Source organism: Aquila chrysaetos, chromosome 4, assembly GCF_900496995.4.
Source record: "Aquila chrysaetos chrysaetos chromosome 4, bAquChr1.4, whole genome shotgun sequence".
In the NCBI taxonomy this organism is placed as follows: domain Eukaryota; kingdom Metazoa; phylum Chordata; class Aves; order Accipitriformes; family Accipitridae; genus Aquila; species Aquila chrysaetos.
Window position 1 is genome coordinate 22,344,689 of NC_044007.1, and position 16,844 is coordinate 22,361,532.

At 37.0% G+C, this 16,844-nt stretch overlaps 1 protein-coding gene across 42 annotated transcripts in view; it reads right to left on the minus strand.

Annotated features, from left to right (window-relative positions):
- The window catches only part of RIMS2 (regulating synaptic membrane exocytosis 2), a 486,153-nt gene that overhangs the window by 390,590 nt on the left and 78,719 nt on the right, over window positions 1-16,844 (minus strand). For all 42 annotated transcript variants that reach the window (XM_030011022.2, XM_030011023.2, XM_030011017.2 and 39 more), the window contains one exon: window positions 2,423-2,633. In XM_030011022.2, coding sequence (XP_029866882.1) covers window positions 2,423-2,633 — 211 coding nt within the window. The remainder of the gene's footprint in view (window positions 1-2,422; window positions 2,634-16,844) is intronic.

Below are 16,844 nucleotides of genomic sequence, written 5' to 3' on the forward strand. Positions count from 1 at the left end.
TAAAAGAGATCATAAATAGGAGACTGCCACAGTCTGTCTGAATTAAATCTTTTGTATTCATGTTCATGGTGATTAGAGAGATATTTACTCTAGAATATTATTTTATGCAGAATGAACCAGAGGATATAATTCGAACTGATATTTCAGAAAGAGAAGCTATAAAGTAAGTCAACAAAAAAACCTGTAACAAATTTTTTAAATCAGATTATATTCAACGTAAAACATCTCAGCTCTAAAATATCTGTTAACTGCAATAGAGAGTCTTTCATTGACAAGAAGAATAAAAATTGGCAAATATTATGCCAATTTATGCATTTTTAAGGAATTTCAGTGTTAGATCAACTGAACAATAGAAAAGTGAGTCTGATACCCACATTGGACAGATCTGTAGAAACCAAAATAGAGAATAAAATTGGCAAGCATATGAATAAATTATGATAAAATGTGGAAAAGTCAGAATGGCTTTAAGTAAAAGGAATTTCTGTCTGTTACATGTATTAGAATTCCTTCAAGGAGTCACAGAGAAAGTGAGTAAATGGGATTTATTCATTCTGCTGAGTTGGGCTTCCAGGCTTTCAAAGAATCTCAGCAGCCATGGAATAGGAATAAATTCATTCATGAGAAAACTTAACTGATGAAAAGACAAGAAGAAAAGAACAGGAATAAATGGTCAGGGTTTTTTAAGGGAGAGGTATCACCAGTGAAGCATCACAGGGGATCTGTCTAGAGATGCTCTGTCCAGCATATTCATAAATTATCTAGAACAGAAATGAATGAAAGACAGAAAAGCATATTTATCGCACTGAATTATCAACAGTAGTAGAAAAAAAGCCAGCTGAGAAGAGCTGCAGAACAGATTCATAAAACTAAATGGAGAAGTCAGCTTACAGAAAGACAGATTTAGGTTAGACAGTAAGAAAAGCTTTCTGTGGTGAGGATGGTGAAGCAGTGGAACAAATGACCTAAGAGGGTGTGGAAGGATCTCATTGGAAATCTGTCAAGAGAAGTCAGACAAATATCTGCTAAGTTCACATGATCCATCCTGAGGACAGTCTAAATGATGTATCGGAACATTTCATTAGGAGATGAAGCCTTCCTCCTAATGCACTTTTTCTATATTTCTACGTATGTAGACATAATGACTCAATTATCTGTCCTGATTGCCTTTTATAATCAGATGAAATTAATACAGAAATTATTCTATCTCATTACTGGCAACATGATTTAATTAGTTATAAAAAACCAATAAAAATATGTGAGCTTACTGAAGACAAAATTTTAAAATTACCTTAACAAAATCCAAGGCAGTTTGAGAGACTTACACATAATCTCAGTTACTTTAATCATCAGGAAATAGAAGATTATTTTATACTTTATCAATCAAAAACTTTTTTCTGGGGGGGGGGAGTCCATTATTTAAGCCTACCTTTCAATCTTGGACAAAGAAATACATAACATTTATACCATTGTCTCCTACCTTCCAAAAGATTAAGATAATATTTGCAGATTGCATGGTATTTGCAAGGAATGTATTACAGAAAAAAATAGATTTATTGAAATAAATTATATTGGAAAATGAATAATTATTAAATTATTGTATTGGTTTACAAAATGTGTGTTTCCACAAAAGATTAGCATAAGATGTCTTGAGTATTGTCATGAATATACTACAAGTATCTGTCAGAATCTGAGACGTGTATCAGATGTGAACATTTTATCTAAAATGTTGAATAAACTGTTATCAGAACTGTTTTCCATGATTATCTCAGTTTTGCTGAATTTTTTACTCTATGATCCAACTTTTTAAAAATTCAGATTGCTGTTTTACCTGTTGTTATACAATAAACACCAGTATACTAGCTGTAACTCTATATTGTTAGTGCATTTAATTTTTTCCTAAAAATATTTTGACATTTGTATGCATATTTATATGTACATATACATAATATATGTGCCTATGTATAACAGATAATTAAGATTTAAAAGCCCCATAATATATTGTATATACTGTTCTAACACTAATTTTACAATAATCTTGTACAGAAGAGCCTGGGCAAGCAGAAAAGAAACAAATCCTTGCTCTAACTTGTAATAATCGGTGTCTCAATAATAGCATCACTAAATCACTAGATATACCTCCCTGTCTCCAATACAGAGACTCAGTCCTCCAGTCGAACAATTGTACTTTCATGAGTCTGTTAGTAGAAATGTGGCATGTATTAACTTAAAAGCCATAGTCACAAATCCATCTGCAAATGGAAATTATTTAAATGAGGACAGATGTCTTAAAAGCCGTTAAAGTAGATATCATTACCTCCTTAAAGGAAATTGGTTTCAGTAACTATGTGATTTGGATGCATAAGCAATGAATAAGAGATACAGAGTTTAGGAGAAGCTTGTTACTGAACTTTTAACTCCATACCTTATTTGACCGTAAAGACACTCTTCCTCCACAGCGCGCACAGAATTTAGTTTGGCAATATGAACAGTTATGGCCACAGCCATCAGCAAATTTTGTTTTGTGGCAGATGCCACAGGTTGGGGCATCACCCTTCTGCTCCTGCTGCTGCTGTGATTCTTCACCCATCTTCTTCACTTGCTCCTTATACATTTCAAACTGCTGATGTAATTTTCTGCAGAAGAGAAGAGATCATTAACAGTTGTTTTATTTAAGCTCACAAATACTTTGCATGACTAAATTGCAATCAATTTCAAAACACAAATCAGACAGAAATACCGTAGTAAAGCAAATACATGTAATTTATGATGCTCCAGAAGTATAACATTCAAGAATTACTTCTTTTTCATCATAACTAAACTTTAGGAGGAGGCCCAATGCTGATAACATGCAGCACACAGTCCAGCTGTTACAAAGAGAAGTAACTTTCCGTTAGGATATGACCAGCTGTAAAATACATCAGTAGGAAGTGGGCTGAGTGATCCAAGAGCCCATGGCACTAGACAATAAGCTAGTTAATATCAGATTAAAAAAAAAAAAATCTACTTTATTCTTCCAAGTGTACTTTTACCTAATTCCACCAAACAGATGCAAGTATCTTATCTTGATATAGCTTATTTTCATTTATCCAACAGTACTGTACAGAATAATGATTCTAAAATGCTTTTTTAATCACTTTTCAAGCACTGGGTGCAAGCTTGTAACAAGTTACCTCAGCTTAACAAGTTGTTATAAATCATTTAAGCCATTCATATCATTATATAGGTACTGCCTTCTCGTGCCAAATGTAAGGTAGAAGACTACCTTTGGTATAAAATCCAGGGACAGTAGTTTAAGATGCACACACATTTTACTTCCCATTTCCAGTGGACTAGGAACACACTCATAGTCAGCTGCCATGTGCATACAGAACTGCAATGATTCTTTCCGGCATGCTACTTCATTCGTATTTCTGAGCCCACAATAATCAAATCTCCATATATGATAGTTAAAACTGTCTCACTATGACCAAAGTTACAGACTCATTTCATGTTCTATAAAGGCAGTTTTTTCTCAAAGCCCCTATTTCTGAAGGTAAATTATGTCATGGAAAATTTCATTTTCATTGTAAAAAGTTGTAATATATAGCTCCAGTAGTTGCTGAAAAAAGCTGGAAAATGTGACATTGTACTATAATCTCTTACAATATGCTAAGAGAAAACAAAAAGAACTTTGATTTCTCTTTTGTTTTTATCCTTGTGATTTAAAGGTGTCTGAACAGTGATCTTTAAATTCTTAGCATGGAATTCCACTCACCTAATTTTGCAAATAGAAACTGTAAATTTTAGCAATCTAAAAATTATTAATCTAATTTAAGCAGGTTTTTTAGCTCCCTGAACAGGCACAAGCAAAACCCCCAAAATGAAGCATTTTCTATGAAGCATTAATATGGTATACTAAGCCAAAAAAATAAAAGTGCCAGAGAGATTTATTTTTCTTTAGAATTATCCTTCCAGAGATTCTTGAGATGAGATTATTAAAAAACAAACATGAAGGCTAGGATAGAACAAAGAATAACCTCCTGGAAAAAAACTAAATCCAGGAGACCAACTTCCTTAATGCAGAAATATATCCTTTATATAGTACAGATAAAAATTAACGATACAAAATTATTTCATCGGAAGTGTCACAGGCTCTTACCAAAACAAATATTACACTGAGTCAGTTAAAAATTATCTCAAACAATTATTTGCCACGGATATTCACACACATGGTAAGAACTGTTGGGATTTGCTTTGTTTTTTCAGGAAAACTCCCCTAAGAATGTACTTTACATTATACCATAGAGGAGTTGTAGGAACAAACAGGCAGCTCCCTCTCTCCATCAGGCAAGACAGGAGGCTGGAGGCATGCCTCTTCTTCTGTGTACCAAAATGCTGCCTCGAGCTCTCAACTGCCACTGACCTTTTTCCAGAAAGAGGGAAAGCAGGGCTACTTCATGTTGCTTATGTGTCATTTTTCTAATCTACCTGCTCTTGTCACTTGAGGTCAATTCTGAGTCCTCAGGACACGCTGTCCTCAGGACATAGCAGTTGCATGTTTTTCTCTCACTTTCAGCCCTTCTTCCCTGTGTGTGCAAGCCTTCTGGCCTGTAGCAGAGCAGGGAGAGAGGTCACGTCTCTGGCCTCCACGGGAAGGACGTGAGAGTCGCCATTGCCCTAACAGGCATTTGTGGCTTCTTCTGCCTTCTCACCGGTTCAGAAAGAGTTCACTGTTGACTGTTCTTTCAGGACATGAGTTACTAGTAAGAAACAGCTGAATGAAGTTGAGAACAAAAATTGGAAATCTGGAAACCTGGCACATTTCAAGGTTTTACACTGACAACAGTATATAATTGGTAGTTGGTAGTCTGACCCATTTCCATCAATAACACGTGTAATCTCTAAGACCTTGCTTGCCTTTTAATTTTGCCAAATACTGTGTTCTTCATTTAAAGCATATTATCTATGCTGAACTTCAAGTTTATTTTAGGTTACATTCAGTCTTGTGGCTTCCTTATAATCTACAGCCTTCGTTTGTATGATTAGTTGCTTACCAGTCTCACTGATGCATAAAAAGCACAAGCCTTTTGCCAGTTCTTAAGCCTCATGCATTGAAATAATTTCTCTTTTGTTTCCTCTTGGGCACAAGAATCTATGTAAAGGTCAAAACTTTTGCCTCAAAGTATAAACTTTTCAAGGTTATAGAGAGTAGTTTGCTAAAATCCTTGTTCTAATAGCAAACAACTTATAGTCTGCCGAAATAGCTCGTTATTACATCTCTTTCTGTTCCAAGAAAAATATTACATGTATGGATAGCTGTCCGAAAAAATAAAACATAGAAGACAAAAATCTGTTAAATAATCAGTTACACACAATATGTGTTTTACTTACTGAGCAGAACCACTTGAGATGAATATGCATACTTCAAACAAAATACAAAGTATTCTTTTTAGGAAGTCCATAAAAAACCTTTCCGATCTATATAGATTAGTAATTATCTTTTATCATCTAGCCTGCAAGGGTTTAAGACAAAAACTAAACTAGTAACGTGCAGCAATAATTAGGTGTTTAGAATAGCACAGTATTTGAAACACATTTAGTAAAAATTGTATAACGTTTTCAGAAAACGCAATGCAAATAGAACTCCATTTTGTTTAAGTTGTCTTCACTCACATCTCTACCCAGAACACTGCTGCCTGAGAGGGCTCAGGAGTTCAGTTACCAGAGAACTGAAAGCAGCCAGTACCAAGGCAAACTTCAGGGCCTGGAACTGAACTCAGGTATCCCAAGACTACAATTTCCACTCCCTATACTCCAGTGAGTTACTCTGCTAATACAAGTGGCCAAGACCTCTGCTGTGAGACTGAACAGATGAGGCTCTGCAGATGAGCTGCATTTTAGGCCAAAATGCTTATCCATAATACAAATCTTATTCTTAGGCATGACGGGTTTTTTGGTTGTAAACTGTTTTGGGTTTGTGTGGCAGGGTTTTGGTAGCAGGGGAGGGGCTGCAGGGGTGGCTCCTGTGAGAAGCTGCTCGAAGCTTCCCCGGCTCCAAGTTGGACCCGCCTCTGGCCCAGGCCGAGCCCGTCAGAGACGGTGGTAGCGCCTCTGGGAGAACAGATTTAAGAAGGGGAACCTGCAGTGAGTAGTGGGATTGGAACCCCTCTGCAGACACGAGGTCAGTGAGGAGGAAGGAGGGGAGGAGGTGCGCCGCAGGAGGGGATGCCCCTGCAGCCTGTGGTGAGATGGCAGGCTGTGTCCCCCCAGCCCATGGAGGGCAGCGGGGGAGCGGAGGCCCCCCAAGATGGCCGTGACTCCGTGGGAAAGCCCGCGCTGGAGCAGCCTGTGACTGAAAATCAGCCCGCAGAAAGGACCCAGCCAGGGAAGTTCGTGAAGAACTGCAGTCCACGGAAAGGACTCACGTTGGAGAAGTTTGTGAAGGACTGTCTCCCGTGGGAGGGACCCCACGGTGGAGCAGGGGACGGCTGAGGAGTCCTCCTCCCCCTGAGGAGGAAGGAGCGGCAGAGACAATGTGTGATGAACTAACCGCAACCCCCATTCCCCATCCCCCTGCGCTGCCGGGGGGAGGAGGGAGAGGTGGGGGGAAGGTGTTCTAAGGTTTGGTTTTACTTCTCATTATCCTTGTTTTGATTTGATTTGTAGTAAATTAAATTGATTTTGTTTCTTCCCCAAGTTGAGCCTGTCTTTTGCCTGTGACCGTAAGTGGTGAGTGATTCCTCCCAGTCTTTGTCTTAACCCACGAGCTTTTCTTTATATTTTTTCCTCATCCCATTGGGGCCGGGGGGGAGGACTGAGCGAGCAGCTTTGTGGTGCTTTGTTATCGGCTGGGTTTAAACCATGACAGGCACCCAACATGGGTAATTACATCAAACGATGCAGTAAGAGATCATTTAAGTAGAAAACTCAGCAATGCATATCTACAACCCTTATATATGTGTATTTTGATAATGGCCTCAAAAGCAGATGCCATCTATCTTGTACTGATGCAAAATCTCTCTCCTTTTTCCACAGTTTCCAAAAATACAAGTATCCACTTTAATAGCTGCTATAAATTTTAGAGCTAAAGGAGAAGCTGGTATGAGTTTATGCAAAGACCGAATGATAATGAAAAGTTAGGCTGGAAAACTGATATTTAAGTTCTGCTCATTTTCATGTCTTGTGAGAATGAGTTTCCTGAATCACATTCATATCTTCTGGAAGTTACAGTAGTGAAGTTCATGATGCTTATATGACTAGTCAAGACTTTTTTTGTACTGTAAAACATCGTATCCGAGACAGCTGCACAGAGGACTTCTCAGTGTCAAAAGCAACTGTTTGCAAGAGCTTGGATTGCTCTACCAAGGTCAAGAAATAGTTTCTATTGGAATACTTGCTTTGTTCTGGAATGGAGTTAATTTAATTCTGCTTATTCTTGGTGCCACACACGTTTCTGGAAATGAGAAATTCAATACCAACCAAAAAGCAGCAATCCATGGGCCTCTCATGATCCATGAGCTACTGCCGAAGGCCAGTAAGAAAAGCAAGTTCAGTAGTCTGAGGTCTCTTATTGTGCAGAAGTTTTTATTTTCCCCTGTCCTCCAGAAATGCCCACAAAACTTGCAGCATTTTACCAAAAAAAATCATTAATACTGACAAGAAGTTCCAAAGCCTTTCCTGCCTTCCAAAAGTTCACTTAAATGTTTCTGAAATTTCCAAAGCTGCTTAAAATCTGCCATTAGAAGGGCAACTATTAAGCAAGTATCCAGGATGTTGAGGCCAGATGTAAGTGTAGCAGCCACTTCTCATTTCCTGGCTACACTTCTCTCAAAGCCCTATTACTGATTGTAGCCTGTGCCTCATTTCCTATTTCCCAGCATGAAGCATGGATGTGGCTGGAATCCAGGCTTCAAAAAAGTTTGTTCGCTTTCAGTTCTGCCAAGCCCATTCATTCAATGATTCTTCTGCCTGGTGGCAATGACTATGTGGTAACATACAGTGTTCTTTCCTGTACTGTATTAAACACTTAATGCTTTCTACTTTTACAATAGTGCTAGCTAGCCTGCCACCGAATGCAGCCACTTCTCTTCTGAATGGATACTATTCTTATATATATAATCCCATGTGTTGGTAGAGGTTAGGAAACAACTGGCTGAGCATCACCTCTGCTGATAAGAAACCCTGGAAAATAGGGTGGAAACCAGGCTATGAGCCAGTGGTGTGTGTGTTCTCATTATAAATTGGACAAATTAGATATGGGGCTACATTACCAAGAGTATGAGCAGCAGATAATGGGAAGTTATTTTACCCCTTTAGCTGGCACTGGCAAGGCTGCACCTGGAATAATGTGTCCAGATTGCGGTCCACCAGTTCATGAGGTATGTTGACAAACTGGACAAGACTAGTTTGTCAACAACAACAAAAATGGGTGGGGTCCTAAAGCATGTAGTCTGCAAGGTGGGAATACAGGAGCTGGGTTTGTTCAATGCAGTGAAGAGGAATGGACTATGGAGTGATCCAACACCTGCCTGAAACTAGCTATCAAGTGTGAAAATTACCTGAAGAAATTACAGAGCCAAATTCTTCCTGGTAGCCACAAATCCAAAACAAGGAGCAAAAGGCACTATAATGGCATATTGGGAAGTTCAGGTTGGACATTAGGAGAAGTTTTTTCACTAGGAGGGCAGTGCAGCACTAGAACATGTTGTCCTGAGAGGCTGTGGGATTGCCATCCCTGTAGGTTTTCAAAACTTGCCTAGACAAAGCTCCAGTTGCCCTGATCTAGTATTGGCAATAGCCACGCTTTGAGTGGGAGGTTGGTTCAGAGATCCCCTTCAAAGAGCATTTCTATTATTATATACTTGACAATGGTTTAGTGGAATAAGACAAGAAATATGAAGTATAAACTCAAGCAGAAACATAGGGAAAAGTATTCAACAACAATTATTTGGCTGAGCAGTGCTGAAAAAAAAAGTGACTTATTACCAATAGAAAAAAACCAGCTCTTCATGCTTTTTATAAACTACTGTGAAAATAGTTAACTCTCTCAAAGTTTGACCAATGACCTCACATATATTTTCAGCTCCATGTAATGCAATGGGCAGCAAAACTTTGAGTTTATGCTTTCATACTGATGTGTGGAGGCTATAAAAAAGCAATTAAAAAAAAAAAAAAACACAAAACAAACCTATGTTCAGTAATGCAAAACAGAACTTTTCTTAATTGCAAAATGCCAGCTTTGCCAGTATTCAGCTGAAATGAGAAATGGCATAACATAAAACTCCTCTTCAGAAGACCATGATTCTGCTTTAAGTCTAGCAGATAAAGAAAAATTATTAAGCAATTAAAGACTCAAGCCTAACTTCAAACAAGAACCTCACATCCAATTCTGTTTAAAATTAATGGATTATCATACCCAGGCAGATAACACCACTACAGTCTTGATGCCATTCACAATTCGGACTTTTCAGCTTTCATATCAGTGAAAATGAAATATTGACAGAAACTAGATGTCAGCAGAGATCTAATCCACAGCACTTTAACTTTCTTGCTGGCAAAGAAACCTCTACTGCCTCATTAGAATTGATGTACTATTTTAATGGTCTGGTTTCCTCAAATAAACAATAATTAACTATTTTCCACTGTCAGTAGGTTTAACTTCAGAGCCATCTACCTAAGTGAAATGTCTAAGCTTAAACTTTAGTTAAAAAAAAAATCTACCAAAAATATTTAGAGAATGCAAACCGAAAAGGGTTAAACCCCACAACTGTAGAGTAAAAATGCTACTTTTTAATGTGTGCCCCGGAATTCACAATAAGTGGGAGAAATCTAAGATATTGAAAAGAGCTAGTCAGAATTTCCTAATTAAATGTCTTTTCATTTGATGCACGCACTTTGATTTCCTGCTGTAAGTACCAGTTTTATCTAAACTTTCACTAACTTTTTTTTTTTTTAAATCTCAGATATAATATCCAGAAAACAGAAGATACCATCAGAAAATCCAATTCATTTGGGTATTTACTTGAAATGTAAGAGACCTAGAGTTTAGTTTCTACTTGCCTTGAATACCAGTCTTCCACAATCTATGCAGGAACAGCAACTCCCAAGCTTATCTCAAAACTGTGTATAGTCTTTCCTATGGGAGTTGTTGCACTTCGTATAAATAATCTGAATTTTTTTAATCTGTTCAAGTGAAGAATGTAGGGGAAAATGAACTCCACACTGTTTTTTTTCAGGTGGGAAATACATTTTTTTCCCAACTCTAAAACAAAAGTTAACAGATACAGAGATTTTTGCTAGCTGTCCGGTTCAGCTGGGATAGAGTTAACTTTTACAGGAACCTGGGAGGGGGCACAGCCAGGAGAGCTGACCTGAACTAGCCAAGGAGCTATTCCATACTATGTGACATCATGCTCAGTATATAATTGGGGACCAGGCTGGGGGGTGCTGTCAGTTTTCAGTGGGGGAAATGGCGGAGCATTGGGTTCCGGGTGGTGAGCAGTTGCACTGTGCATCACTCTTTCTGTATATTCTTTTATTAGTACCGTTACTGTTGTTGCAACTTCTCTTTTTATATTGTTCCAGTAAAATGTCCTTATCTCAACTCACAAGGTTCCATTTTTTTCTCTTTTCTCCTTTCTGATTCTCCTCCACATCCCTCCGGAGTGGGGCAGGGAGGAGTGAGTGAGCGGCTGCGTGGTCCTTTATTACAGACTGGGCTGAAACCATGACACTAGCTTTTTAAGTATTTTGTTTAGAAGAAGAAGGTTAAATATAAGCCATATAATGACAATAACAGCAATGTTCAGCAGTGTCAAATAGTAAGATATTTTACTAAGTTTTTTTCTAAACGTAGAGTAAATCCTCCTGAAATTGTCAGTAGAAATAATTCTGAATTTTTTAGCTTTTTCACCTATGTATGGTTTGAGTTGTATTACAAATGGAGCTAACTGGAAAAAAACCCACTATTTTCATGTTTCCCATTCTCTAACTTATTAAGGAATATGTACTTTAATTATTCTGTGATATTCATCAACCTGAAATAGGAACAGAGCAACAATGATGAAATTTTAAGTGCAGAACATCTTTAAAGAGCCTACAAAATAGAGTAGTCACAGAATAAGGAGGTCCTAAACATGGTGAAAGACTTACTTACAAATTACCTCATTCACACTAAGAAAAATACTACCCATCTCTCAGTCACAGAAGTATTTCTTTATCAATACAATACTCTTACTGAATTCACATAAAAAACACAAGGTGGCCAAAATCTGAATCCTACGTTAAAAAGACACAGAGGCAGTTGAAATAAGTTACTGCAGTTCACACATATGGGACATTATGTCTTCCGATAATTTCACTGGAAGAACTATTGTAAAAAACATATACTTTTATTCTAAGTGAGTAAATATAGTCTAAATCTAAGTGAATTATACTGACTGTGCCTGAAATGCTGAAGAGAAGAAAAAGAGCTAAGAGAATGGAAAGAAAGGAGCGTGGTTGCTAAATGATCTTGCCCTTGGTTGATACCAGTGCTGCTGCTCCCTTGTAACTCAAGTGGGAAAAGCCAACTACAGCAAAGCTAATCAGCATCCAAAACTAAGATCTCTGTTTCAGTCTCTCCTTGTCATGCAAGGCAGCAGGGTAAAGACATCCTATTATGCCCTGACAGCATTTGCCTCACGCTGGTGAATGCAACCAAAAATTCTCTGTTGGTGGGAACTTCGTACAAGCAGCTCTTGGAAGTAAAAGACATGGCCAAGATGAGGTCTTCAAGCTGTCCTGGCTCCACTCTCTCTTCTCCCCATTTACTAGGGCTTTCTGCAAAGGCTTCTAGTTCACACTTTACCACATTTTGTTCTCAGCTTATTTGATATTCCTCTCATTGCACTCTTCCCGATGTCATACTGAATTAATTAATTGAGCTGGTATGACCCTAAATAAGTTTGCTACTACAGATGAAGTCATGTCAGTGAATCTAGTTTATTTTAATACATTCAGAAACTCAGTACAAAAGGACAAGAAAGGACGCGGGGGAAAAAAAAAAAAACACCTCAGTTTTAGTAACTGAGTAGGATATGACTCTGTGAATGAATCAACAGATTACACACCAGCTAGACAAAAAGTCTAGCTGGAACTGGCAGGATTACCTTACCTGTCTATGTATTGAATAAAACTGCAGCTTTTGTTCATTAACTTTGTTTATTAGCAGCAGTGAAGCTGCTCTTTGCTGGCAAGGTAGCAGTGAACAATAGCTAAGTACAATAGTCCTGTACAAGGCTACAAGAAAAAGTGAACATGGAGAAGATGAACATATGGCCAATTAAAGGCTGACCCAATTAATGTTACCATATTTCTGTGTGGTTTTAATGATATCAAGATAAAGCTAGACAATATATAAAGGAAAAAAGAATTAGGTGACTCCTGGCTGTACCTGTTACTTCCAGGTTTCCTCAGAACAACAGACAGATACTTGCTTCTACCTTTTCTGCAGCAGTTCAAGATAATTACAAGATTAAATTGAGAAGTAGTATCTTTGTGACTAATCTTCTTGTTTGTTAAAATTAATCTTTAACTGAATTGTTTATTGTATTTTTACAATCTGTAATATACAAAAAGCTATAAAGTCCCTATTAAGGTTTAAAGAGGCAGAATATAGTAACACATCCAATTCTTCTAGATCTGTTTCAACACTCTTTTTTAGCTATAATAAATAGAGGGGCATTTAAAAATAGAGAATACCACATTCCTCCAATAGTTCAACAATGGCCAAATCATTCAAAGCTACCTAATTTCTCCGTAACTGACAGTTATGAGACTAGCTGGCTGTAAGTAAGCAAGGTTCCTTCATAACTCCAGACTGAAATTACTTTACACCTTTGGATATCTTCATACCCCTCTGTATTTTATTTCAATGTAACTGAGAAGGTTTAATTATCCTTTTCTGAATCTTATTTAAACTCCTAACTTAACAACAGAAGTTTCCACAACTTTCATACAAATATTTTGGTGATTATACTGGGGGGTTTTTTCCTCATTCTCATTAGCTGCTCCTGTATTAGGAAAAAAAAAAAAAAAAAAAACTATAAGAGAGCTTCTTTAAACCATTATGAGTCTATTGATTCCCATCATGTTTTTCTCATTTGTTTCTAAAATAAACATTCTTAGCTAAATTTTTCATTCTTTCTCCATAAAAATTCTTCATTATTCTTCTAATAAATTTTGCCACCTACTTCTGTACCTTTTCCACCTATACTGGAAATATCAGTAGGATTCCTTTTCTAATGTTTAAGCATCAAGCAGGTAAATTAAATCCATACTGTTACACACAATAGTGGTGGTTTTCCTTCTGCTCTTTACCTTTGTGACAAGGCCAACACTTCCCAGGTAACTTTAGGTCTCATTCAAAGATTAACCATGCCAGTTGTAATTGAAAAAGGGAATCTTCCAGTGCCTGACTCTCCAAGGAAACTCTCCAAGTCCATTCCACAACTGCATTCCCTCAATTAAAAATATTTTATCTCCAGTTCCATAGGCCTTGTCCTTGTGTTTGTAATCCACACTATCCCAAAGGGGGTGCTTTGGCAAAGTGCTGAAACTGTAAGTACTAATCCTCAGCTGACAATGAAGATCAGGAGCAAGCAGTTGAACTTCCAGTAAAAGTAGCCTACCAGGAAGTGTATGTAGCAAAGCACAAGACTATGATCTTTAAAGACAGGCATTTGTACTGTCATTTCATTTATTTTTCATCCCAGTTATAGTAAGTAAAGGAAATTACAAGATTACAGATTAAAAATTACAGATAAATATGGTCTTTTTTTTTTTCACTAACTCATTACAAAACAAGATGTAAGCAGTCATTCTGTGTGCCTTACATATCCAGATATTGCTGCTGCTAAGCAGTTTGGACAAGTGGTAGTGGAGTTTTCAGAAACTATGCATAGGAGCAATGAGTCTTTCAGCATTCAGTGTCATATTGCTGATGACCAGCATCTGTCCTTAATTTCTATGCCTGGAAAAATCTGTAGTACATATGTTGCTATAAAATAGGCACATCAAAAGTAGCATCATATACATTTAGAATCATGACACTCTTCACTATCACCACTTGCAGTAGACCAGGTATTGGAAAACCCCAACCAGAACTCAAAATTTCTTAGACCTCTAAGTCAATCAGCCACAACAGACCCCCCCCCAGGTAAAAAGGTAGAAAGAGTTAGAGCTCCTTGCTAAACAGACGGGAAATAACATCTCCTGACTTACTCTGTAACAGAAAACTATTTTATAAACTAGAATTAGGATTGTTTTGCAGTTATTGCAGCACCCTTTTTATGTTATGAGCTTTATGCAAAAAATTAAGACTCCTATTTGGATATTTTCCATGCACAGTTGACACAGATGTACACAGACTTTCATCCCCTATACAAAAATTCTCACCTGAAATCTAAATCACTGAGGAATACACTTGGCTCTCATAAAAATTTTCTTTTACAGTCTATTTGTATCCTGTCATTTTACTTTTTATATTTAAAAAACATGCTGATTTTTATAGCTACTGTTACATGTTTCTTCCTAATTCACTCACTTGATTGAAACGTTTTATAACAGAAATGTTATTTTAGTCTAAAAACATTAGAAATATAGCTGCATGTTGGCTATTTCTAGATTTTTTTCTGATACTGCTTGTGTTAGGAATTCAAATAAATATCAGTTTTAAGAAAGGTGGGTCACACCTATATACTTTTAAATTACTAGACCTTTATTTTTTAAACAGCCTAATTATTAAAAATATACAAATTACTGTTCTATCCAAATAATTCACACTCAAAAAGTTTCACAGTTCATCTTATATTTGACTTGTTTTCATAAATCATACTTTTATTTACTTTATACTAAATTTCATTTTAAAGGTATGCAATATTTACCAAATGTACCTTAAAAAGAGGTTAATTCAGTTGCTGGCAATTAAGCACATTGCAACATTATTACATTTATAAAGGGCATCTCCAGCAGAGATAATATTTCTTACAGTCACTCGGGTTACTTTATTTGCATCATCAGTTGACTTACAAAAGGTAGCCATTAGCTTCACACCTGTAGTTTTAGAAAAGCCCAAAATAACTAAGTTACTGTGTTAAACTTTTTTATCCTTACTATGAAAGGCAAAATTACTTTTTCATTAGACAATTACACACACTGACAAAATAAATACATCCTAAATAATAGGTCAGACTGTCTTGGCTCCGAAATGTAACACCTCCTGACTTTATAGTATCATGATTAAAGCGAGTTCATTCCACATTGTTTACAACATTCATGAGCATTTTCAATTATTAAGTAGCCCCTATCTTTTTACCTCTGTGACAGGATTGTTCCTATCTTGGTGATTATCCTTTTTTAACAAACCGGAAATAAATTTGAGCAATGCTAGGAAAGCTAGTGTAAGCAAGTCTCAGTTATGCTCACCATATCGTTGTCTCAACTTCATCTAAGCAAACTACATCAACGTGCTTGATGCTGAATTATCACCACCAGAACTGCTGGTAGTATTTAGTTGTGGTGCATCTTGGTTTTGACTGTATCAGTATTCTTACTGTAAAAGTACTACCAGTAGAGCCATATAGCTAGCAGCACTATAGGGGGAGATCCTCTTGAAACAGTTTCCCAATTCTCACAAGACTGTGATTTTCCATACTGTTCATATTTCAAAAGTAACAGGAAGTAGGGCCAAACCACAAATTATTTTCATAATGCTAATGTAACCTCTTCTAGAAACAAACAAAAGAAATGCGTATTGAAATGGAAATTCAAATACGAAAAATAATTACGATTTTTTAGGAGGAAGGAGCTCACAAATGGAGAAGGATGTTCTCACCTGCTGGAGAGACTTTTCATAAGTGCATGAACAAGGTGTGTAACAATTTTCCCCATACTAATTACATCTAAACTCATGACTGCATAACTTCCCTTTACTCAAAAAGTGCACTGAACTCAAACTTTACTTCGCAGAAGTAAAATATAATGTCAATTTAGGTTGCAGCAGTATTTGTCCATTTTAGATAAACAGTATTTCATAATGATTGAAAAGATAAGAGATTTATGCCTCAAAAACTGTATAAATAGTACTTAATCTGATACCATTTCTGAGATATAATGCTTGAGTATTCCAAATAATTGGAGTTGTGCAAAACCACCCCAAAAAATCAGTGCCAGAGAGAAGATCAGAATTCAATCCTATATTTAAATCCTTTAACCTCTTAATTAAAGCTTATTAATTAACCATTAAGAGCTCAGAGCTACTGGGTATAAATGAGGGTTGTAAGAGAGTCACATCGGGCCACCAGTAGGCCTGCTGATCATGCTCTGCTGTTCATAATCCCATAGAGTGGAAGTATGCAGTAACAGCAGGCCCTGTAAACTAGCAGAGGGAGCAAGGACACTGTGACACTCAAAGGCCAGGAACCATCCCAGGGACAGCTCTGTGAAAATTTGTTTTCCTGTAGCGCTTGAACACTTTTCTCTCCCAAGATTTTGATATCAGTTTATTAAAGCTTTCTCCTGGAGTACCTCTGTTTGGAAAAATGGTAAATATAAGCAGATTCTACTCATATTTGGTTTAGCCTAATTGCACTTAAACAACTAGAACAAGTCTAGTTCTGCTCTTCATCAACCAATCTTTTTCCTGTATAATAGTTCTTATGTTCATGCATTCTATTTTTTCATATTCTTGAGCAGGGTTCACAGATTACTATATTGCTATGTGATGATGTAAATTGCTGAGAAGTCTTTTTGTTTAAATACAAGATCTATGGACGTAGCCCCTGAGTGAGTTCATCCCAGCTCAGATGTTCACTGCAAATCAGATG